We start from the raw sequence: 24802 nt of genomic DNA, 5'->3' as shown, positions 1-24802 counted from the left end.
TTTAGTGTCCTTCACATAACTTATGGGAACATGCTTCCCATCTCCAGGAGAGCATCTTCATCACCAACCCTTATGCGATTTATCACCAAGCTTGCCCCCCTCCTTGCTGAAGTGGTATCGCTGGACAACAAGGAAGTCACGGTTTGCACTGTGTTTCCATGGCTATTAGTTCAAATACCTCCTTACAGAGGACAGAAAATGAGGGGGAGAAGGACGTGGAAGACTCATGTTTGGTCGCGGCATCCGGAACGTGTTGATATCTTAATCTTTAAGCAAAGATCACGAGCAGGTATCCCCCCCCCCGCCACTGCAAAGGCAAGTATCTAAGCAGTGACTACAACAAGCTGTAACTACTTCCCACGAGGGCCAAGTCAGCATCATGCTCAGCATTCACAGAGCATGACTATTCGTGTGGGCTCCTCGGAGGACTCGGGCTCTGGGACAGATTTCTGGATCCCAGTCAGAAACAAAAAGACGAAAGACACTACGACATATACGGACTGAGGCAGTCCCAGAGGCATACCACAGCACAACTGCAGGCACTTTAGGATACTACAGAACCAATTAAGAAAGTGCCTGGCCCATTCAAGAACTGGTTAAGCAACAGCCCAACAGGGGCATTTAAAAACATACAAATATGTACACATACACACACATATATACACATATATATTAAAAATATGTATACACGCATATATACACATACACACACACATAGATATATCTATATTACATCGCAATTTTGGACTCTACCAAGCAAGGCTGTACTGCTTAATGACAGCTCAACCATATTTGGCTTTGCACGTAAGCTCCTGCTCTGCTTCCCCCCACCCTCAACGTGACTTTGCCTTCAGTTTTGCAGCCAAACTCTACAGTCATAGTTTGGATCCTTAAGTTCTTCTTGGAGTTTTAAAGAATCTGTTTTGTTTTGTTTTTTACTTCTCTAACTAAATGCCATCAAAATCGCCATCACGCTCTGCTTCAAGAGGTCGGCCTTTTAATGACGGGGGCAGAATAGGAGGTATTTATACATAGGGATGCAAGGCTTATTACAAATAAGAACGTACGACATAATTATGTACAGGTTCTCCAAAACAGCTTCACAAATATCTGTTCTGTTTTTTTCTCTCTATTTTTATTGAAACTTTGTACAGAAGTTTTAAACATTTCCATACAATACTTTTAGACAGGACAAAATGCCATGGTAAAGGAATGTAAACTGCAAGAAACACAGTCTGAAGTATCCAAATACTCTCTAATAAGAGTTTTAGTCTGAAGACTAATGCAGTAGGCAAAATAATATGCATACAGTATACAAAGAACAGTATACACAGGGCCAGCAATGCTAACTATGAAAATTTTGCATCAGATTTACTTCAAAGATTTATAGCAATATGATAATTCTATACACTAGACCAAAATTAATTTATCATACATCGTTTCTATGACAAAAAGCTTGTCATTATGGACAGTAGCAACTTACAAGTATAATTAAGCTGTATTAATCTCATTAACACTTCTAAATCTATATTCCTACTACAATATTTTTTTCTGTATATTATCTTATAAGATCTTAACAGACCTTCAAATAACACTTGACCAAGAGAGACCTGGACCCAGTTACAGTGATCTTACCTACGTGCCCATTTGGCTTATTAAAAAAAAAGGGGGGGAGGGGGAGGGGGGGAGGGGCAAATGAAAAGGCAGGTTTCAAATGCTATATGATATCATTTGGTTTTGGTCTGAAATGTATTTTAGTTGAATAGTCTAAAAAAAAAAAAAGGCAGTTCATTAACTGGTGTTTTATATAAAATCTGCAGAAAAATACAACAGCGACAAAAAACAAAAAATACTTCACAGATATCTAAAAAAACCCATCAGAGATACAAGGTAAAGCAGCATCACTTTGACACTGTGCTTTAAAAATAAGAAGATGAATGAAGAGATTGCTCTAGTGATATTAGAAAATTTGCTTTCTTCTTGAAGAAGACTACTAACATTTTGCACAGCAACTATTTTTTATAACCACCTCATTTAAAAACGTGTATTCATAGACACAGAGAATTGTCGTATCATTACCATTTTTGCTCAAAGTGTCCGACTTTACACAGTGAAACTGATAATGCGAAGTGTCACTCGATGTCACTATACCATGAATTCAATATTAGAATAGAAGTGAAGCAAATGCCTTTAAACCAACACCATAAAAGAAATAATAGAAAGTGTTTTGTAAACAAAACAAACCACTTTGCAAAACAAGAGTTCAGAGATCTCACAGTGAAATCAGAAATCTTAATTATATATGCTTACATTCTAGGACTACTCTTTACCTTAGGCCAATTAAAGCACATTAAACCACTTATTTATATACAAACATTTAAAAAAAATTTAAAACATTGCACACAAGTTTGCTTTTAAACATCACATAACAAGGTTAGTTTTATTTTCAAAACAATTACATTTAAGGGCACAGAACATACAGAATACCAAATTAACAGCTGAGTATTTTTGCATCTCTATACATGCTAAATCCAAAGATTTCCTCAAAAAAGTTAGAGTTTAGCGACTCCAACTTCTTTCATGTATCCTGTTCTCTGAAAGGGAGCAATTCCCAAACCTCCTTTATCTTAGGATTTAAAAAAATATATATATAAAAAAAATAAAGCTGTACGTTTTAAAGTTGTAAGCATCTTCTGCTTTAAGCGTTCATGCAGAGATCCTTTGATGGCTCTGCCTACACCACTGTAACCTTGTGGGAAATCCTTTACACTACTCAGTTACAGTACTTACATGACTTGCATCAGAAGTCTCATGCTGGCCTTTCTGGGAGTAGGGTGAAAAGGGGAACACAAAACTGGAGAAGTAAAAAATACACAAGGGGTGTACTGAAGGCCATTTCGATTTCTTACAAACTCTCATCATTTCCTTTCAGGTATTAGTAAAAGCTAAGAGGAAAAAAAAAACACTTTGGCAGAGAAGAGCATAAAAATCATTCCTTTAAAAAAATTAAATAAGAATAGTTTCCCAGAACATACTATTAAGCTTTCCAGAAGCCTTTTTCCTTTTTCTTTTCTTTTGCTCTCTTTCTCTTTTTTTTATTTTTATTTTTATTTTTTTGCTTAACAATGAAAGGCTCCTAACAAATTTCTGGGAGAAAATTCAAATACCTTAACAGAAAAATAAGTTAAGCGGAAAAATAACAAAAAAAGGTGTCACTCCAAAATAAGTTTTTCAAGACTGTCATTCTAAGTTCAAGGCAATAAATAAAGCAATCACCGCAGAGATAGAAGCAAGTATCTTTTTGGGTCTATCTCTGTATGACTAGCTTGTCCCACCTAAAAGAAAGCCAGCCACTAGATGTCATTGAACTGACCGTCCATTATGGGAGATAATTTGTAGTTTTACAAAAAAAAAAAAAAAAAAAAAAGTTGGTGTTTAAACCAAAACAAATTCACCTGGGTTCGTATCTCTTCTGAGCAGATCATGATCAGAAGACTAGCAAAGGCATGTTTACGCTATAAAAAACCCTGAAGCAACCTCTTACACTATAGTCCACAACACAGGACAAGGTACTTGCCAACCAACAGTTTGCTTGATACATTAATTTTTTTCTGACAAAGGGCCTTCGTTAAGCAATTATTCGCAGCAAAGGGTATTAGCAAGTTCTATGATCTCCAAGATGTGGAAACAGAGTATGACTAAAAAGGCCAACATTAGGCAAAGGGTAGAACAGAAACGCATTTTTAAGTGACTGAAGAGAAAAAACACTGGACAAATAATTTGCTTAAAAGCTTCTTCACAATAACAGTTCTAAAGATGGGGGGCTGTGAAGTATTACTTTATTAAGATTCTGACTGACTGACAATTATCACTATGATTAATATGGCAACTTGTTAGTTTAGCAAAAGAAAGAATACATTAACTGGAGTCTGGAGTATCTCAGAGTCAAGACTCAAAGGTTACGCTGCACGTTTTCAAAGAATTACGGCTCCACAGAATGGGCAAAAGATTAATTTTATCATGGACCTGACTGCAATTATACAGAACAGGATACACACATCCTGTATATTAACTATTTAAACAGGGTTCTGTTTAAATAGCAAATGACTTGGGGGGAGAGAAGAAGGAAAAACAGCCTGGGAAAGAGACATTATAAGCAAACCACTATTCAAGCAGCAATAAAGCCATGCCTTCAGCTTCATAACCACATAAGGCACCCTGGGAAAAAAAGCAAGCAAGGATGAAGCAACAGCAGCCAAGCAAAAGGGTCCCTGAGCTAACCTGACTTCACAGGTTAGATGGTAATGCATTCATTAATATTAGAGCAAAGAGGACTGGTCTGGAAGTACCAGCAGCTGATAAAAAGACGTGCCAACTTAGTAAGGGACAGTGCCTGGTATACAAGTCTCTCTTTCCCTGTACCAAACTAGGCATATTAGCCAGATCATAGCCTTTTAAGAAGATACTGCTGCTCTGATACTTCTTCTTACCCTCCGCAAATTGTTACTCCTCATCCCACAGGGATCAGACATGTTTTGCCCTAGGTTACTTCATCACACACAGAAAGTTAACTACGTTTTACTCTCTCTGCTTTCAGGATCATCCTTCCCTACCTCACTCCACTGATGAATGGACCTGAGTTTCCATTGACATTGTATTTCACAGACTAGAATTTGATCTTTAGAAAGGATTCAAAACTATTTTTCTGAATGAAGCCAGCCACACCAAACGTAAGAAGATGCGTCTTGTCACACCGATATTAACATCAAGACTCAGGTATGGTAACTCTTCTCTCCTCTGCCACATGTATTTATTTCAATACAGCTCCTACACTTACTACCGTATTTCCAGCTACAGTATTCTATTTTCCAGTGGCAACAACTAAATAAAGCAGAGAAAGGTGGGACATCTTGTCCTCTGTTTAAAACCTCAGAAATAACAGGACTCGTTTGCTTAAAAAAAAACAAAAACACAACACACACAAACACAAAACTGGAAGTTAGCCCGTTTATCTGATAGTGTGTATTGCATATCATACTACCAAAAGCTATTTAGACAGCCTATATCTTACAGGACCACTATACTGGAAAACAAAATTTCTCCAGCAGTCAATGGCAGGAATTACCCAAATTCAATCTCCACAGAACTAATTCACCCACTAGGGTTTAGGTCTTGTATATATTAGCAAATTAGCGCCAGGGAAACATTCTGGGACTCTTTTACGCTAATAAACTGTTAGCAGGGTCCCCCGCACTGCTCTCCAGTGGGCACTCTCCCAAACAATTCCCAAGACAAGCTCAGGAGTTAAGACAACTGCAGGTATCCCTCTCAAAGGCAGCCTGGATATGACCACTCCGTTTTGGAGGCTGAGAGAGTTTAACAGTGTGGCCAGACTGTGTCAGCTGCTCTCAAGGCCGGAGAACAGGTCCTCACTTTGTTTAGTTTGCGAAAACACATGTAGCCAGACAGAAGCTTCAGTAAGTCAGGGCTACTGAGCTCAAAGTGCTGCTCAATCGTAAGGATGAGAGTATCCAGGATGGTGGCACGCTATTTTACAAAGGGGAAGTGGAAGAGAAATAGAAGAGAAGATTTAGGACCTAGTGCTGCAGCCTTTCAGTCTGCTGAACTCCATTAGCTATCTGCGCACAGAAGTCCTGTAGAAGTGGAAACCGCCTTGGCTATCCATCCTTTGGGAAAAAGGAACTTTAGTACCTCAGGACCTCTCATCTTCTGTGCTTGCCTGGGAAAAGTTTCACTTTTTGCAAAGACCTCAATCAGCAACAACGCAGACTACTGCAGCGTTCGCTTTCTATCTCCCGCACAGAATCCCTCACTAGTCACTCCTAAAAACAGGTGTGATATGGGGCAAGAGGGGAAGCAGGAGAAGACAATAGGTAAAAGGACTCTGGAAAATAAGGACCACTTCCACCTCTTTCCCACTTTTCCTCCCCTCACACAGACTCACTATGTGGCAGCGACAGGGTTGCAGAGTACTTCCTTTAGCTACACATAGCAAAGGAGAAGAGTTATTTTTCAGTGTGTTTACCAAACCAAGGATAGGCAAAGGCTAGCCTCACACATCTCTTTTTTTCCACATGGTAGAAGGTATGTGTAATTTTTTTCCCTAATAAGCAGCTAACCCTAATTATGTAAATGGAAAAACAAGGCTAAAGGTTTGGGGACTGAAGAAGGGGTTGAATATATATTCTTGCATTTGTATGTACTACAAAACCCAAGTAAAGAGAATATTCTTTTCCCACTCTCCTCAACTGCCCGTTTATCCTCTCCAGGTTTTTTTTTCTTCCTTTTTTTCTTAAATATAGCAATTTTTCTATAATGGCATTTACAGCGGCTAAAATCAAAAGTTAGACAAACCTTTCCTTACAGAGAAAAATGGCAAAAAGCTGCTAACAGATATCATGTTCTAAATACTATATAATGAAACAAAATATTATTGTTCCCATAAGAACTGAGAAACTAGAAAAAAAAAAAAAAACAACTAGAAGCAGTGAGCAAAATTAGTAAGCGTTAATTTGGCCAAGGTAATACAGCTACATAACAAAGAACACCTGTACAATGATGTGCATCAGTCTTGCATTTAAAGTCTTCCAACACAGCTTTAGTCATTTAGATTTTACACTTAAGTAAATGATTACTTCTTGTCTTCACCTCAATGCTGACTGAGCTTTGTAACTGACTGACCTCAAACACAGCCACCTGCCTGCCTTTGGTATATTTATTTATGTATACCTGGAAAAAGAAAAGGTTAGTACTGCATATGGGGGGGGGGGGGGGGGGGACCAAAAGGGAAAAAGGAAAAAGAGACAGTACACAACAGTATCTCTGCCTTCAGCAGAGATAGCACAACATGTCTCAAATGGTCTCTAAATTGGCTAAAGTTGATTTGACAATTATAGCGTAAACAATGCCTGGGTTGCGGTTATGTTATTCAGAAAAAAGAAAAGAAAAGAAAAAAAAAAAAACTCCAGAGACCTGTATCAACTTCTGTATGTTTAGCCATACCCTTAAAAGTTCACTATTCACTCACAAAGAGAAATAGACAAACATGAATATTCCAAGCGAACAGACACAGACCAGTCCAGTATTTAGTAATAGTTTAACTTTTGGAGTCTCTTCCAGCATTTGTAAACAAACAGTCTCTTCCTCGATCTCCCGAACAGCTCTCTTGTTCATGTTTTTACTTTTAAAGCCACAGAACCAATCTATGAATTTCAAATGTCTCTCGCTATCATCAGTTTCTTCCTCGTGCTTTTTCTCACCCATCAAAGCCGCTTGTCCGTTCGAATAACAATCAACTGGTGTCTCGACTTCAGAGTGACTTAGAGAAATCACTGGGTTGCTGTCATCTCTGCAAGTTACCAGAAGATTGATATCCTCAGGCTTAATATTTTTAAGATTTTCTTCAGATCTGCCGTTTGGAATGATGTGATTAGCGTTCTCATTGCATTTTAAGATGCTCTTTTCTTGCACTTTGTACAGCTCCCCCTTTGCAGTATTCTCTTTTACATTTCTGTTTTTCACAGCCCAAAAAGTGGTCGTTCGAACCTGCTCCTTTGTAGGCGGCGGTGTTAGGAGGCTTACTATGAAGGTCACAATTCCAGTGATCCAGAACAGAGCGGTAGCAACATACATGTAATGGACGTTTTTGATAAAGCCGGGCCTAGTATCCGGCTGGTTACACTCTGGAGCACGATAGATAAAAGCCAGTACCAACCGTATCGCTCCCAGAGCAAACCCAGCCATTCCACCATAGAACGCCCCCTGCTCATTGCAACGCTTCCAAAAGATACCCATAAGAAACAGAGCAGCCACTGGTGGAGTCAAATAGTCTGCCACCTCTTGAATATAAAGGTACATCTGGCCTCCTTGCATTTCTACTATTATGGGAACCCAGGCAATGCTTATAACTACCATGAAAGCCACAAAGACTCTTCCTACAATCATCAGTTCTCTAGACGTCGCGCTCTTCCGAATGAGCTTGTAGACATCAAGTGTAAATATGGTGCTGGCACTGTTGAATATAGAGTCCAAGTCACTCATCAGTGCAGCAATCATCACAGCCATCATAAGTCCCCGCAGACCAACCGGTACGAGTTTCATCACCAAACGTGGGTAGGCAATGTTAGAGCATCCAGCTCTGCTTCCGCAGACTTGAAAACAGTGTTCTGGATTAATACAGGCGATATCATCTGCAAACAGTATTCGTGAAATCATCCCTGGAACAACTATAATAAACATTGGCAGTAACTTTAAGAAGCCTGCCATCAGAGTGGATCCTTTGGCATGAGCAATGTTTTTTGCTGCTAAAACTCTCTGCACTATGACTTGATCAGCACACCAGTACCAGACAGAAGCTGGAGTCTGTCCCAACAGAAATCCAGGCCAGGGAATATCTTCATCTGTTGGCTCGCGCAACATTTTAAGAGCATCAGGCTTTGGGTCGACATTGCAGGAATTGGTATTAGAAATGTTGTAGGTTAACAAGATAGACGTAATATTTGGTGATGCTAACATGTACCTTTTTTTAACTTCTTCAAACCCACCAACCTTCGTAATACTTATGATCATAAGTGTGAGGGCACCAATAATCATAAGCAGAGCTTGAAGCGTGTCTGTGTAGATGACAGCCACAAGACCTCCGGTCACAGTCAACAGTGCAGTCATTCCAATAAGGAGGATAACTGACAAATAGAGGTTCCAACCTAGAGATTCTTGAATAAAAAGCGCCCCTGAATACAAGTCAACTGAAAGTTTGGTGAAGATATAAAGAAGCAGAGACAATGCTGCAAAATATATTTGAATTCTATGCCCTCCAAAACGCTTGGACAAGTATTCAGGCATGGTGTACACTCCTGACCGGATGTAGACAGGGACGAAGACCCATCCTAAAAGCTGCAAAAGCATTAAGGCGTTGAATTCCCATGCACCTACTGCAAATCCACTTGCTGCTCCAGATCCTGCGAGCCCAATGAAATGTTCACTTCCGATATTGCTCACAAATAAAGATGCACCAATAGCTACCCAGGTCATAGAACGCCCTGCCAAGAAGTAGCCACTTACGGTGCTTCGATTGTATTTCCACATGGCAAAAAAACCTATGCACATTACAAGCACGAAGTACAGCGCCACAATGGCAATGTCTGCTGTTTCCAAAGAAGCCCTCATGATTGTAAACAAAATGACTTCGCACAGCTGATGTCCAGTTCTCGCCCCCCAGCAAACGTCTTTTAAGCAACACGTGAACCAGTTAACATTTATCAACACTGCGGATCAAATTCTTTGTCCCTTGGTTTGCTGTCCTGATGCTGGTGGTTGTGGTACATTTACTTTCTCCGCTTCTCAAATGGAAATTTGGAACTTAGCACGCACTTTTAATCCACATTCCACAAGAGCATCAGCCTTAACTCAGTTGATGTAGGAGAAATTCTTAGTTGCAGCTAAGTTTAGTGAGGCCTACTGTACCAACCCTGCAAGGCAGCAAAGACAAAAGACAAAGATTGAATTAGAGAAGAATTTCACGAAGTAATGAGAAAAAATTTGAAGTCTAGTAAAACAATGACTGAACACCACAGACTTTTCCCCTTATATTTCCTGCTATATTTATGCAATCCACAATATACATAATCAAATATTCATAAAACTAAGTAGTAATGCCTTTTATAAGTCAACTTTAATGTCGTATACAAGTATCTTAAGGGACGCAGCAATTCTAAGAGTTTTAAGTGACCCAAATTCCCCAGAACAAGGCAAGAAACAGAAATGCATTTTAGCAGTCTTTACTTTTGGCTTTGCAGGATTCAAGTCTACTTCTCAAGCTACTAAAAAGGCCTTCCTCATTCAAGCAACCATAGGAAAAAACACACTAAGGAACATTAACCCGGCTAGTCATTTCCTGATTTGCTCAAGCACTGCACCCCACAAATCTTGATAGATTCTGATGTCATACACACGCCACTTGAGACACCAGCTGGCTGCTATCACTAAAAAAAATTAAAATAAAGTCATAATGCTGTCAAGAAACAACGCAAGTTTATGACCAACCGGAGAATAAAGATTATCCTGCAGGTTTTAGACAAGTCTGCACCTGTCTGAGTTAGAGATTATCACAGGGTTACATTTTACTCTGAAAGTTCTTCATACATATTCTGAGAAAAGAAACAGTCCCATTCATGCCAAATGACAAAAGCAAAGTTATGCCCGACATCTGGCTCGAGGGTACTTCTGTCTGCACTCGCTTGGCTTCACGATTCTTCAGGAGTACTGTAGGGGCACCAGCAGGAAGAATCATTTGGATTTTGGCAGCTGTCAGTTGCTAGGAGGCCAGGAAGCGCGCTATTTGCAGCATCATCCATTCAGACCCAAGCATGAAGAGGATCACGTCAACATCAGAAGGTTTTGAGGCAAAGCAGACCCTGCTGTTCTCCTGAACCCCTGTAGATCCTTCGCAGTTCTACCAATGCATTTCAGAAACATATGCGCTCATTTAAATAAGCAGGATTGAAGTGACTGAAGTGGAGGGAAGGGGATCGTGAAAAGATTCACTGGCAGACCAGCCAGCCAGGTGGGAATGGCAGAGGTACTACAGATCAGCACAACGGCTCCTATCCCCGTTATTTCTGCCTTGGAAAATATCACTCATTTACATCCACTCAAAACTATTGAATAAGCTTAGAGAGTGTTGGGCATAAGATTCTTCTACTTCCTACACCACATAGGCACAGCAAAGGAAGAGATGTCCAAAGCAAAGAATGAGCTTAGTCTAAAGATCAGAACGCTAATCTTTAGCATTTCAGATTATTACAAAGGAGTAAGGAACAGGGTTTGATTCCATTCCCCTTTCCCCACCTTCTGGCAAAACTAACGTAAGCAAAAAAAACCACTGGAATCTTGTTCTGCCCGTAAGGTCTATTACAAGTGCTACCGGCATCAGTTTTAAGCACTCCCCTTCCATTCCACCTGTGGAAGCACTCCAGCACTCTGCTGCAGTGCACGTTTCCCTATTCATTCATCTATGATCAATACAACCACCTAGATAACATACGTTAGTATTTGGGTGTTTCCTGCTTGGCATCCTTGCAGGAAGTTTTATTTTGTTTAAGAAAAAAAGTAAACAAAAATATTACAGATTCTCAGACGGCCCATAATAAACTAGAGCTAAGGTTGAAAACGCGCACACAGATACTCCCTGCTTTACTTTATGCCTTACTGAAGGTTGCAAAGGTGCTGATGTGAGAATGTGTGCTTCTCATTAAGGCAGATATATTTTTAAAAAGGCTTACAGCAAACCGCAACTTCAGCCTTAAGGAGAAACGCACAATCATGTTATTTGTACGAGCTGGCTGTTTTTCAGGAGTAGTTCAGAATCAGAAAAAGATAATAAGGGTTCCCCACGATCACCACAAACCCACATGAGAATATAGATATTCATTCTGCTGGAGTTATAGCCAATAATGACAGGATACAGAGGCATGGCACAAAATGGACTGATTACAGTAGTGTGCTAAATTTATCATACTCATAAGCCTCAAACCACAGATGTATTTTAAATTCTTCCATAAAAGAATTCACATTTATTCCCACCCGCAAAAGGCAGCAGAAGTTAAACGGTCTATTCCACGGTTTAGTTTAATCCAACAAAACATTATAAGCACTTCAGATTGTGTGATGCCATCAGTTACAAGTAATGCACTTTTCTTAGTTGTAAGTGCTTTTGTATAATGCTTTAATAGTATTGCTTCTTTTACTACATTCCACTAAGATTTGAAATGCAACTACGTTATAATGTATATACCAAAAACATAAATATTTTAAGGGAAACGGAGGAAGAAATTTTACTGAGACATAGTGGAAAAGAAAAAAAAAATACCATACAGAAAATCAGAATAACAGGCAAGCTAAAAAATTTGTAAAAGCGTCTGTATTCTGCCTCTTCCGTTGTCCTGTTCTGTTACGGACATATTCTGGACTTAAACTTAAGTTCATTTCCAAACATTTTCCTTCCAGGTCAATCAATGACCTTGCAAAACTATGCTATAAAATAATCTAATCTAGTATTTGATGACACTATGTCTATTTGATACAAGAGGTACCTAGCGCATAGTATGAATATTACAAGTACATTCAATCCCTCTGAAAAGCATGCAAGTGGAAGATGCAGCTGCCAACGAATAAATTGTGACATTTCTCAATTAGGACACTTTGCCAACAACTATGGGCTCATCTTAACCAAAATAAACAATACAGGAAGAACTTGAGCATTTTCCACTAGAAGGTACAGCCAAACCATGTATTTTAAATAAGCATTTGTATAGAGTCCTGAACCATCACCTTTGTAATCAACATCCAAAATTTGCAGTGTTCAGCTTGCTTAAGCAGGAAGGTGGAAAGTTTTCAGTAGCTCCTATAAATTTGCTGCACTGTCACTAAATTACTGTACTGAAGTGGCCTCTTGTACCAGTTTCTTATTAGACCTAATTCTAAAATAATCCTAGAACTTTTTTCATTACTAAAATGAGACTCGTCCCTCTGAACTTTCAGCAAGTTACGACCTCAAGTCTTAAGAAGGACTTTTGAGACACCCGATGCGAGTTTAATCTCAAGTTATTAGAACTGCATACGTTATGGCACTGACAGAAAAAAAGACAGAAAGACAGCACTGCTGCCAAGGACTGTGAATTTTTTTCCCTAAAGCTGTTTTTCTGGCTGGATCATATCAAAGACACAAGACAATATTTTTCCCTCTTGTCTGAAGACAGAAAGCTACAACTCTGGTGAAACAACGCATATGTCTCTCCAGCAGACAGCTTGTCCTTTAAGAAAAGAAAAGCCTCAAGGAATTCCCTGAAGAGAGATTAGATTTATGTGAAGCAGATTTAGGGTGGGACTTTTAGGAGGAATTTATACGATTGTTTTAAAGGGAAACTTTCTCCACAGTCTTTTTCTAATAACAGGAACCTTTAAATATGCCAGAATCAAACTCCTCCAGCCCTAAAGCACTTACGATGCTGCTTAAAATTTGGATTCTACTTAGCCTAGTTCTCTTTCTTGCAAATGGAAAGCTTCCCAGTTTACTTCCCTTTTCTCTTACGGTTTAGAGTTGTAAAGAAACACCAGTAGCTCATTAACAGTAGCAGACCAGCCCCTATCAGCAATACTTTCAAGGCTTAATATGATGATGCAGGTAACCACATCTATCACACATGGTAGCACTCACTGTCAACAAGTTGAGTACATGCTTCTCTTTGTTCATAGGCTACTAAGTAGTTTTGAGGTCCTTTCTTTGAAAGGTTTCTCCTCTCCACTCCTTTCTTCACACAGGAGTATGTTAACTCATACTAATAGCACTACCTATTGAACAAATCACCCGCATGAGAGAAACAGAGTCAGATTGCCCGGTTCAACACCTATTTGTAAGATATTAACATCCTCTCTCTTACAAAACAGAGCAATAAAGATCTAGTACCTTGAGCAGGCCTGTACAACATTCCACCCCTCAAGTATGTTGCCCGGCCTGCTCACGCTGTAGGCTACCTCCTACAGACACACTAGTGAGTTCCTAACTGTCTACTGCTCCACAGTAACCGCATGTATATGCCTTGCTCCACAGTACACACAAGATTGTTTGAGGTATCCTACCTCTCAGAAAAAAAAGAATAAGCTGTGTTTCACTGATCGTAGCATGCTAACGTACAAAAACATGAACACACAAATGTTCTTCACAGAATAACTGACACATATCAACTTATCCCTATGCAGTACATGACCTTGTGAAAGCAGGGGGCCTCCCCTTGCTGGCTGTTCAAAGAACTGAAAACATCCAGCAACTTTCAGCACTTGCTCCTGTAAGTGAAGAACTAGGGCAGACGGGCCTGAGCGGACTCCAACCCAAGGCAACCAAGGCCTGTAGCAAGAAGCAGGAATGCTCAGAGGCAGAAGCTCAGCTGTAGCATACAATAAGCAAGCAAGGTCTGGACAGGCTGGAACAGAAGAGTACTACATTTAGGACCTACCTGAAACAGCAGTGACCTAACCTGCTTGCCACAGAACAGCACAGTTATCCACACAGGCTCTGCTGCCCTGAAGTGGTGCTGCTTTAACACTTCCACTAGCCTCAGAGAACAGAGGTACCACAGAGTCACTCTAAACCATCGTTACCGTAAAAAGCCTGCTTATTGATTCAAGTTGCAAGGTTCAAGTTAGTGAGCCAGTCAAACAGTATTACGAGCTTGTAACGTGCTTTTGGGTCTGGAGTTCCAGGAATCTCTCCAGTACTATTCTTCATTTTACAGCACCATCAGAACGAACAGCTTGACCCACAATACATTCTTCTCAGTTCTCTTCATGAAGGACTGCTCAAGAAGGCTCTAGAGAAATAAGTTACCTCACAGTATGCAGTTCAGCAGGAGAAACAAAGAACCACACCGAGAGCTGCACTGCATTTGTCTGTTAGAAATGTAAAGCTACTGTGGTCTATTACAGCAGCAGTAAGGCCAGTAAGTGAAGCTGAAGGGCGGTGAGACTGACAGCGTTAGTGCAGTACGCCAAATTAGTTTTCATTTACACTTCTTCCCCTCATCCCAAATGTATGCACCTATCTAAGGCAGGGGCCAAGTCAAATATTTTATTTAAGAAAAGTAGAAGAAAATGCAGTTTTATTGTAGTGCTCATGCAGTACTGTAAACTGAACAGAAGCTACACTGCTGCTGAAGAATCACAAAGCAAAAGACGGCTCATTTTCTGAAGACTACATTGCTAGCAGTGCCTCAGCAAGCCACTCCATGCCACTGCCTCTGGCTTTCACATTCAGCTGGCTTCTTTCCCTGCGAGTCCCCAGCACTGTCAGGAGTAGCAGATTATTTGCTTCCACTGTTCTTCCTAAAACCTCGAACATATAGGGGTAGGGAGACAGGGAGAAAAGAAAGGAGATAGAAGAGTTTCTTATTACTTGTTAAAATAAAAAGATACCAGAAAGAAAGCCCATGTGCTCCATGCCTAGGCATACTCTAGTCTGTTAATCAGGTCTTAAATTCAAGCTGATGGACTATTCCTTTGCAAGCTAAACTGATTTCTAGCTTAAAGAAAATGCGCAAGTCCTTTCTTTTCCCCTTGCCAAGCCAAGCCAAGGAATTGGCTTACATTTACCCAAGTGACAAATATCACCCAAATTCTCCGAACAGAGCAGAAAGTACAGCTGCTCAGCACCACTGAGGAACCGGGCCACTCTTCTCTGGCAAATCAATTGTCATCATAACTCCAGTAGATGACGAGCAGAGGCTCAGCTGCCCAAAAACACTACAAGCAACTCTTCCATCAGCAAGAGAACTATGCTTTTCTCTGCAGGCAGGCAGACAGTCTTTGCAAGTTTGCAGATAGACAGATTAAGTTTTAGTTTCTATGTAGCAACTGGAAGTAAAAGAGGAAGGAGACAGGAGTACAGCAAAGTCACAAGGTTTATGGTAACTAAATAAAAAGCACGGTAGGGCATACAGGGAAAGTGAGCAAGGCATTTTAATGGGGGGGGGGGGGGGGCGGCTGTCTCCTCCAGGCGATGATAAAGGGTTTGGAAAGATGTCAGCTGACATCTTTCCAACTGGCAGATGCAGACAAACACTGAGCCCAGACACTCAAATTCCTTCTCGGAGACCATATCAAAGTTCAGATGCACAAACATTCTCACTGCCCCAGCAAGTAGTATTTACCTGTAGATAAGTTAGCTTAATAAAATGCTTAGCGACTAAGAGCAACAGCAAGAGAATGGGTAAAGGAAGCATAAGCATGCAAATATTTATTTCCCTAGAGGATTTGGGACCACATAACCAATTTTCCTGGGTGCAGAGGACATATGGTATCACATATTAGAAACACACCATCAGCAGAACACACGGTAACAGCTCTACCGTTACCAAAGTGGACTGTGCTCTTAGGGAACGTGAAGAGTAATCTGTTATAGGAAGAACGTGGCAGCCTCCTTCAGAGGGTTCTCCTGGTAGCAGCAAGTTCACACATTCATTCTTCCTTCTGCAGAGACCAAACAGCACAAGCTCTGTAGGAGCTTTCCAGCCTCTACTAGGCTTCGGCATGGCCACATAAAAGCCCTAAATCTGTAAGCTCGAGGTAAGTGTTTTACCAACTATTCTGGTCTCTAGGCTTTTTTTTTTTTAAAAACTAAAAGTAAATGTATATGCTTTAACATTCCACTACTAATGTAAATGCTAGAAGCTAGTTTTACCCTAGGAACAGTTCCCTGTACTTATTTCTCCCTGAAGGACAGTTGGGAGTCAACCTCATATGTAATTCCTTGATGCTTTAAACATGGATTTGGGAAATATGCATAACACTAAAGTAAGCAAGCTTTCAAGAGAGTCTCCAGTTACAATCCTTATAGCTGATACTTAAAAAAACTACTGAAGTTAAGTTGGAGTAACAAGCAGCTTAACCAGCAGCACAAGGAAAGGGGAGTGCAATTCCTTACAAATGCTAGCTACAAGATACAGACCTGTGATCCGGTTGGTGGTTATCACCATTTACTAGTAGCTGAGGCAATTGGCGTACTTTCAGCCTGGCCAAGAAAAATGTGTTGGTCCACCCCATTTTAAGATTTTGGCTAGCAGAGTACAGACTTCAAAACTATCTGGGAACAAAGAAAGGAGCAGCAGAAGTGTCAGCTCCCATGCAGTAGGGAAGAATACAAAAGAAAATCCTTTCTAGAATTTCTACGGGGAGAAAAACACACATACACTCAGGCTCATTAAGTTTATTCAGGATTTCAAGTTCCCACCACTTTTGTGGCAGCCCACGATCCTTCCAAGAATATAAAGCATCACAGGTTCTACTGATAGGTGAGACAGAAGTTTCAGGGACATATATAACCCTAGAACTTAACTCTGAGGCCCTCCAAGCTTCTTAGTCTGCTAGGCGTTCTTTCCCTACTTCAGATGCTTCTTGGGAATATTAAGAAACCAAAATTAGGCTTAAATAAGATTACCACCTTGGTTATAAAACATCTAGTGCTACTCTAAATAAACTTTGCAGCTAACTACATTAAAAGCTACCAGACATGCTTTTTCGTCAGTTTCAAACACATTGACTCCATTGAACATACTGTCCTCATCCATCCATGCTCTGCATGTACCTTTTGTTTTTAATTATTATTCCTTAGACGCTTGCATAGTTGAAGCACAAACACTGGCTTGCAAGTTGACAACCTAGGATTAAAAATGATGTTGAGAAACAGTAGAACACTAGGTCTTAGCATAGTTCCTCAAATTCATATTTCTCAGGGTCACAATCCTTCTCCTACAGAATGTCTTCCCATGCTCATTTCCCTCCCTCTTCCTCACCAAGAGGGCAGTGTTTCTGTAGTACCTCATTTCCAGGATCAGTATTTGAACTAGTTAGTCTTCCTACAGTTCAGATCCTTAACTTGCAACAAGGCTTGCCTTGCTTTTCATGTTTTCACTTCCTGTCTTTCCTGTCCCCCTTCTACACAGTTCGCAATATTTTGCCCATCTGCACTGTTTGACTCCCCCCACCTTTCACTTTCTTACTGGCTCCTCTACAGAATGGTCACACATCAGATCTTCCTGCTGGTTCCACCGGGCAGGAAGCTTTGAAGACAACCACCTGGTGTCTGGGGGCATCTTCCCCCTCCCCCCTCCCCGGCCACAGCTAGGCACTGCAGAGGCAGGTACAAGCAACTGTTATTAGAAAAGTGCTTCCACGTGAGCAGCTCTTACAGTGCCACAGATTTGTAGTGGAGGAGGTCTGAGCAGTGGGGGCTCAAAGAATTAGCAGCCTGCACTGGCCACGTCTGACAAAAAGCAAAGCAAGGGACTCAATATCAACAACCACAGAAGTAAATTTTTAGTGGAAGTTCCCAGCGTTACAGCTCTGAAACAAGGGAATTGGAAAAATCAGCTCTTGCAAGAATATGTAACAAAGTAAGAACTTCCAGTTACAAAATCTGGTATGTACTATGTATTAGAAGAAAGCAAGCATATACATGCATTCATACTTAGTTAGCTTAAAAGATTATTCTAAGTGATAAAGGACATCTTACAGCCAGTGACTCTTGAGGGATTTTACAACAGTGGGGAGCAATTAAGTAGTTTGGTCAACACAATACCTTCTCCTTCCTTCTGTTTCAAAAGTTAAGCGATACAATATTCTCTCATGCTGAAGTAAACAGGCATCTTCCCTGATCATACACATGATGTGTTGGTGTACATACAAACACACAGCAGACAAATGAGGAAAGATACACAGCCAACAGAACAGCACGTTGCTAAATAGATAACAGGGGCAAAGGGGAGAAGTCTTATCTTAAAGGTTAAGTCGCATTTCTGCCCACTGAAGAGTTGCTAGCCAAATCCCACTGAAGTCATCCAGCATGGATGCAAGGGCCTGCCCACAGTCCCGCTTCTGTGAGAGTCCCTCAGTGCCCAGGCTTGCAGTTCTAAAGCTTAGGGAACAAGAGTGGCAGAAGTTAACTAGTGCATCCCATTACACACATTTGATCAAGCACGCCGTTTAATATACTAAAAAAGCCTGTCTAAACCAAGACACTTTTTGTACAAAATGAGTACCAAGTTAACAGCAAGAATAAGACAGTCAACTTTGCCAAACTCATCTAACTAACAACTATTTGCTATAAAAAGATTTAGACCTTTTTTGTAGGAGAGAATAATCCTCTACCTCCCCCATACCCAAACCAGGAACATATCCCACACTTGGCAGACATTTAGAAGAGAGGCGATTCTCAGATCTTAAGATAAAACGTGACAAACTTCAGCCAAGAGGGTATTATTCTCAAATGTTATCTGTATCACATGCTTCAAATTACATTTATTCTTACTGAAAAGCTTAAGGCAGAAAACAAAAAGCTGACTCCTACAAGATCTTACCATGTTTAGTTCCAGCTCTTTGGCCTTCTTTCCACCACCACCACCCCCAGTATAACAGCACCACTCCTACTACTTCCCCTTCTGTGATATTAGGTGAAGGGGAGCCTATTTCAACCTATTGAAAAAGGTCAAAGAAAATCAGAGGCAAGTTTCTGTCTAATTTCAACCTGTTAAGCTGGGGGCGGGGAGGGGGGGGGGAGAAGATGTACAATAGGCACATTAACCAAAAAGGAAGGAAAATAAAAACAATATCTGCCTGCTTATTGCCCTCTTTATTCACCCTCCCCCCCCGCCTTCCCACTAACTAAGATCTCAAAAGCCCAGTTGCTGCAGCTGCCTACACCAGCAATTAAGTATAACAGTCAAGATGTCAAGCAACACTGCTGCCCATTGCTTTGGCTCTCCTAAAATAGCTGAGTGATCTCCACAGCAGGCAGGGAATTTTTGAAACATGGCAACCTGCTCAGAAGTGAACAAACAGATGCTGAATACAAGTTACACTGTGTGAACATGCGAGTCAAACTCAGAACCAAGATTTACTGTAGTAATACAAAGGCAGGGGTGGGGTCTAGGTATTTGCTGAAACAAGATAATTAAATGTTATATTATGGTTCATACTATGTATTTATCCCTTGTTACTGGTGAAATAGGGAGAGAAGAACACACCAATATCAAAATATCAGGATGCTTTCTCATCTTTTAGCAAAATACTCTCATACCAAGTATTTTTCAATTGCCCATTCATTTCAGTTCCAGTTACAAAGTTGTTTTGTTGAAGACAGGTGTCCCAGCTCGCAAGAGTCAAGCGGCAACAAGAACAGCACGGGTATACCTACACCTTGTCTGTCCTATGTGCCCCAGGCGGCCAGTTTTCATTGGAGGGTGTCTCATATTGCCGCCCTGTGGTCAGTCTGCAAAACAGCATCAGAGCAATAGGAAGCCATTTCCAGCTCTTCCTTCCCCTCCCCCCCCCCACCCCGCCTTCCCCAGCTCTCCAGGGACTTTCAGCAGCATCAGGAGGGAGGCAAGAGGAAGCCTCCTCGAAGATTTCTCCTTTCCCCAGCAAGCAAAACCTCTTGCACATTAACTAGAGGGTCAATACCCTTTATTACTGAAGGTCCTGCTCTGCCATAATTCCCCTGCTGAAAGCCAGCTCTCCTGAGAGGTTAGAAAAAATTAGCAATCCATCTACTGCCGCAAGTAATGAAGTTTGGAGCATCAACAACTGTGTCTTCAGTTTGCATATCTGCCTTCACAACAATTGTAGACTTTTGACTTAGGCTAATGAGGGCAAGCAAGCTGTCTTTATATACACCTGTATGTTACTGGTAACAGGTAACTAAACTAGTCTGCCATCAAACTCTCCAAACTTATCATATTATTTGTTGGTAGCATATTGAAGAAAGCCATACATGGGCAAAATCCATTATTTCCACTGTAAGTCACAGACATTTCACCTTACTGCCATCAAACCTTTCTTCTCCCAAACCATCTCCTCTACACATTCACACAAGAAGTTACACTATCCAACTCTCTCACTGTAGTTACTCTTCAGAGAGTTCAGTGGTACCAGAAAAAAGCAAGAGAAGTGTTTTCCTGGGGGAGATTTTTGGTTGGTTGGTTGGTTTCGGGGGGGGTGGGGGGGGGGAGATTTTCCTGCAAGCCACTGATTGGGGTCTGTGCCAACTGAGGACTCTGTCCATAGACAATTTACAAAGCTGAGCTGATACTTTTAGTATAGTCAAGCATCTGGTCACATACTCCTCACAAAAACATGAGAGAGAACAGTTTTTCAGCTTTGACTGCAGAATAAAGTCATGGTCTTTTGTGAAAGCTATATGCAGACAACTGGGGATGAAGTTTGAAAACAGCGGGTATTTCCCTTGGCACCTTCTCCCCCACCCCAAGATTCTGGGTACTGAATTTTAAGACATAAAAAAGACAGCTGCAGGGACTTTGAAGAAATCTGCAGAGATTCAAAGCATCAGGTAAGGGGGGGGATTGTGCTTTTCTGCAGAGAGAGTCCCATAACTATAGAGAGGCTATCTAAGGAAGGAGAAGTCAGACACAACAGTCAGACTTCATGACTGCAAAGAGAAGCCACTTGCAAGGGAAGAATGAGGGATCCTCAACTCAAACCTAACTAGTGCTACGGAGCAACAGAAACTAAAGCAACAACAACAAAATGCATTGGGGGTTTATTCTGTTACATCTATGAAAACACTGTAACTATTAAAAGTTTGGGGGGGGGGGGAGGGGGAACCATACAATCATGTTAGTCTCCAAGGAGAGACCCATGAAAGCCTACAAGACCAGCTCTACAAAAGTTTTTCCTCAAGCTGCTGGAGAGCCCGCAGGAGTCAGCGACAGCCTTGAAGCATAAGAAAGTCAGGCTGCAGGGGCTTATTATTTTGCAAGGCAAGGGGCTGTCAGGAGTGAGGAAGCATGCCAAGGAGACCAAGAAAAAAGCCAGCACTTGAGCAAGGCTCAGAGTAAAGCAGGCTTTAAAGCATGCAGCTGCAGTACAGAGGGATTGACATGGTAGCCTGGTGAAAATCTAGCTGGGGTAGCTTTATCAGAAAGCACTTAGCATTGAGCAGCAGTGTAATTTATTCAGTACTCTGTTTAGTTATACTAACGCTCCACCTTCTGCAGAGAAGAGTTACACAGTCACTGCATAATTTCAGAACATTTTATTAGACTCAAATTCAGGTCTCCCTATTTTGGCTAATGCAAGTTAGCATTATGCTTGAGATTAAATATCGTTATGGGGGACATTAGAGCAACCCATTCGTCAGGATTCAGCAGAATCACTCAACATAATCAGTATACAAATGTTTTTAAAAGTATTTTCATTACACAGGAAAGGCAACAGCAGCAACTTACTTGTTTACAACAAAAGCACTAAATCTGGTATACTGTAAACAACAAGAAAAACAGTATCCAGAGATGAACTCGCTGGATTTTAGAGCTATACAAGTAGGTTAAGAACAGCAGTACTCCTGAACCAAAACTTAGTATTTTACCATAACCATAGAGCTTAAAAAAAATAAAACACACACACACACTCCCCTCAAGAAACCCCTATTAGGGAACAGAGAGTCAAACTTCAAAGAGTAAAAGGTTGCAGATGTTAAATCTTCTGAGCGTACCAATCAATGCCCATTAGAAGCATTTTACAGCTGAAAGCTTATCCCTGCATCTCAGGGCTCAAATCCCAGGAATCAGAGATCCTTTTCACCAGCACAGCACTCCATGGCATTCTTTCAGAATAGTTAGTTTATTAGCTGTCTCAGTGTCATGGTAAGATTTGCTATGCTTTCTCTCCTCTTCTACACTGTTAGTAATTGCACAGCACAAGGGAACTCCCACGTTAAAAGCAAGTATAGAAAAGGCATATCATCACCTTAGCTATGGCTTCTATATGGATGGGGCGAGGGGGACATCACAGGTGCGCTAAGAGAAGAGTGTTTTGTCAGACTGAATGCTGCTCCATGAGGTGGTGCAGCAATGTCACCAATTCCCCCCCCATTACTCTATTTCTCCACTAGGGGACTCACCTGAGAAGTCTACTAGAGCGCCTGCAGTTAAGCCAAGCTAAAAAAAAAAAAGCCAACCCTGACATGTGGATGCTACATGTAAAATGAATGGAAATGTACTAGTATATGTAGTGCATGCAACACATGAAGACGTGCTCCAGCAACTATAAAGGAAAAAAAAAGCAATACTTTAACTTCCTGCTATTCTATTACAAATATACATGTTCACATAAACAAAGGTTAAATATAAGAGCAAGCGTGCTCACATTGAACAAGATCAAAAGGGTTGTAGACGAACACAAGTGCTGCTACATTTAGACACCAGCACTGCACGTTAAGCTGGAAAGTAGCAGATAAACAAAGGCCGTAGAAGGTACTAGAGAAGCGCCAACATCAGCTATTATCTTCCGTGTGAAGGGTCCCACCTACACAGAAGTATAATTTCAAAAAAAAAAAAAAACACACACACACACACGGGTACACACGCACCACTGAGGCGGCTCTTTGTATCTTGAGGAGAGCGAGCATGACACCACGGCTTATCGCCCCGCCACCAAAGCCGGCGGTAACGGCCCGCGGGCCCCCGGCGGCGGCTCAACCGGTGTCAGCAACGGCGGCGACCGCCCGGCCCGACCCGCGGCAGGGAGGAGAAGGGGGCCCGGGGCTGCCCCGGTCCTGGGGGGCTGCCCTGTCCTCCTCCAGCGGCCAGGCTGGGGCGGGGGGGGAGGGGGGGCAAAGGACAGGGAGGGGAAACACGTACATGTCGCTAAGCGTGGGGGGGGGGGGGCTGCTTACCTGTGGGCGACGAGGGAAAGGGAGGGGGGAGGACTGCGGCGCTGAGCGAGCACACTATCAACAAACTCTTGCGAGGAGGAAGGAAGGAAGAGGGGGAAAAAGAAAACAAAACGAAAAAAAAACACGAAGGGGGAGGAAAGAGGACGGAGGAAGACACGCGCGAGCCTGGAGCGTGCTGCGCAACTCCCCCTTTCCAAACAGGGAGGGGAAGGAGGGCGAGCGGAGCGGGGCCGGGGGGCCGCCTCCCCCGGCGGCCGGGGCTGGCCGCGGCGGCCTCGCACGGCAGCGCCCAGGGCGAGCGGCCACCGCGGCCGGGCGGGCACAAGCCACAGGCTGGCGGTGGGGGCGAGGGAAGGCGGAGACCCACCTGGGGGGGGGGGGGGGAAGAAGAAGGAAAGAGCATCAAGTCCCACCTGGCCGGCTCCCTCCCTCCCGACTCCCCTCCCTCACTCACCCTTTGCATGGCTTTCAGGATCAAAGCCAGTTCATAGCGGGGCATCTTAGAGCTGCCTGTGGCGCGGGAGGAGCGGGGGCGCGGCGGGGCACAGGGTGGGGAGGAAAGGGGGCAGCGGCGGTGCCGGAGAGGGGCGACGGAGGAGGAGGAGGAGGAGAAGGCGGAGGAGAGGAGAGGAGACGCGTCCCGCGGCGGCTCCGGCCCGCGCGGCTCCCCGGCTGCACAGACACCGAGGCGGGCGGGCGGGCGGCGCGGCTTAAAGGGCGCCGGCAGCTGCGCACGCTCCGCCGCACCGCCCCCTGCCCGCGCCAAGCGCCGCCTCCGCCGCCCCGGGCGCGCACCCACCCGCCTACCCGCCCGCCGGGGGGCTGCCCCACGGCCCCCGGCCCGCCGCCGCCGCCGCCGCCGGGGAGAGGGGCCCAACGCGGCCCGGGCGGGGAGAAGCCACGGCGCGGGCGCCGCCTTTTCCCCCTGCGGCGGCTCCGGGCCTGCGCCCGCCTTCTCCTTCCCGCCGCGGCGGCAGCGGCGGTGGTGGCGGCTGCTGCTGCTGTGCCTGCTGCAGGGAGTGGAAATTTCCACTGTGTCCGCCTCTCTCCCCCCCCCTCCCCGCCCCCTCCGCACACCCGAGCTTGCACATGGTGGGGGAGGAGAGCATCGGCGGCGCGGGGAGACCCTGCTGCGGCTTCGCCGCCGCTGCCCCACGGCGGTGCCGGCAGGGGCACGCCGCGGCCGGCAGCGCCCCTGCGGCCCGGCTCCCTCCCCAAACGGGCTCCGCGCAGCTCCCCACGCCCCACGGGGAGGCACGGCGAGCCAAAAAAACCCCCGCGGGCCGGGGCGAGGGCCGGCAGCACAGCGGGCAGGGCGCGGGGGTGGCAGCCCTGCCCGCCATCTTCCAGAACCTTCCGTCCGGCTGCGCCTTGCCCCCGGCCCGGCTCGGGAGCACACGCTCCCCCAGCAGCGTGGCTGGCGTGAAATATATACCCCCTCCGGCCATACGCACCGGAGAGTGGGACCGCCACATGGCCCCCTGCACGGGTAGCGTGAGGTGTATCATCTTTCATGCGGAAAGAAGGTGTAATTTTTGTTTTTTT

At 43.3% G+C, this 24802-nt stretch overlaps 1 protein-coding gene across 11 annotated transcripts; it reads right to left on the bottom strand.

The window, feature by feature from the left end:
• Positions 1-2407: 2407 nt before the first annotated feature.
• On the bottom strand, positions 2408-24014 carry SLC5A3 (solute carrier family 5 member 3). 11 transcript variants are annotated; one of them, XM_068913168.1, is made up of 5 exons: positions 23712-24003; positions 19760-19834; positions 17153-19038; positions 16517-16651; positions 2408-9488 (listed from the first exon to the last, which is right to left on the bottom strand). In XM_068913168.1, the coding sequence occupies exon 5, from the start codon at positions 9184-9186 to the stop codon at positions 7045-7047; it is 2142 nt and encodes a 713-aa protein (XP_068769269.1). In that variant the 5' UTR covers positions 9187-9488; positions 16517-16651; positions 17153-19038; positions 19760-19834; positions 23712-24003; the 3' UTR covers positions 2408-7044. The 11 variants fall into 11 exon arrangements, 8 of the variants coding, with proteins under 8 accessions (XP_068769269.1, XP_068769288.1, XP_068769259.1 ...); XM_068913187.1 differs by having other exon boundaries at positions 17153-18481; XM_068913158.1 differs by lacking the exon at positions 23712-24003 and adding an exon at positions 22729-22909 and having other exon boundaries at positions 17153-19834.
• Between the last annotated feature and the right edge of the window lie 788 nt (positions 24015-24802).

The sequence above is a fragment of the Struthio camelus genome, chromosome 1 (assembly GCF_040807025.1).
Source record: "Struthio camelus isolate bStrCam1 chromosome 1, bStrCam1.hap1, whole genome shotgun sequence".
Classification (NCBI taxonomy): Eukaryota; Metazoa; Chordata; class Aves; order Struthioniformes; family Struthionidae; genus Struthio; species Struthio camelus.
Note: the sequence above shows the minus strand (reverse complement) of the source record. Positions and strands in the feature narration are given on the sequence as shown.

Excerpts from the sequence above, each read along its gene's own strand:
- SLC5A3 (XM_068913139.1), bottom strand. The coding sequence starts at position 9,186 with ATGAGGGCTTCTTTGGAAACAGCAGACATTGCCATTGTGGCGCTGTAC.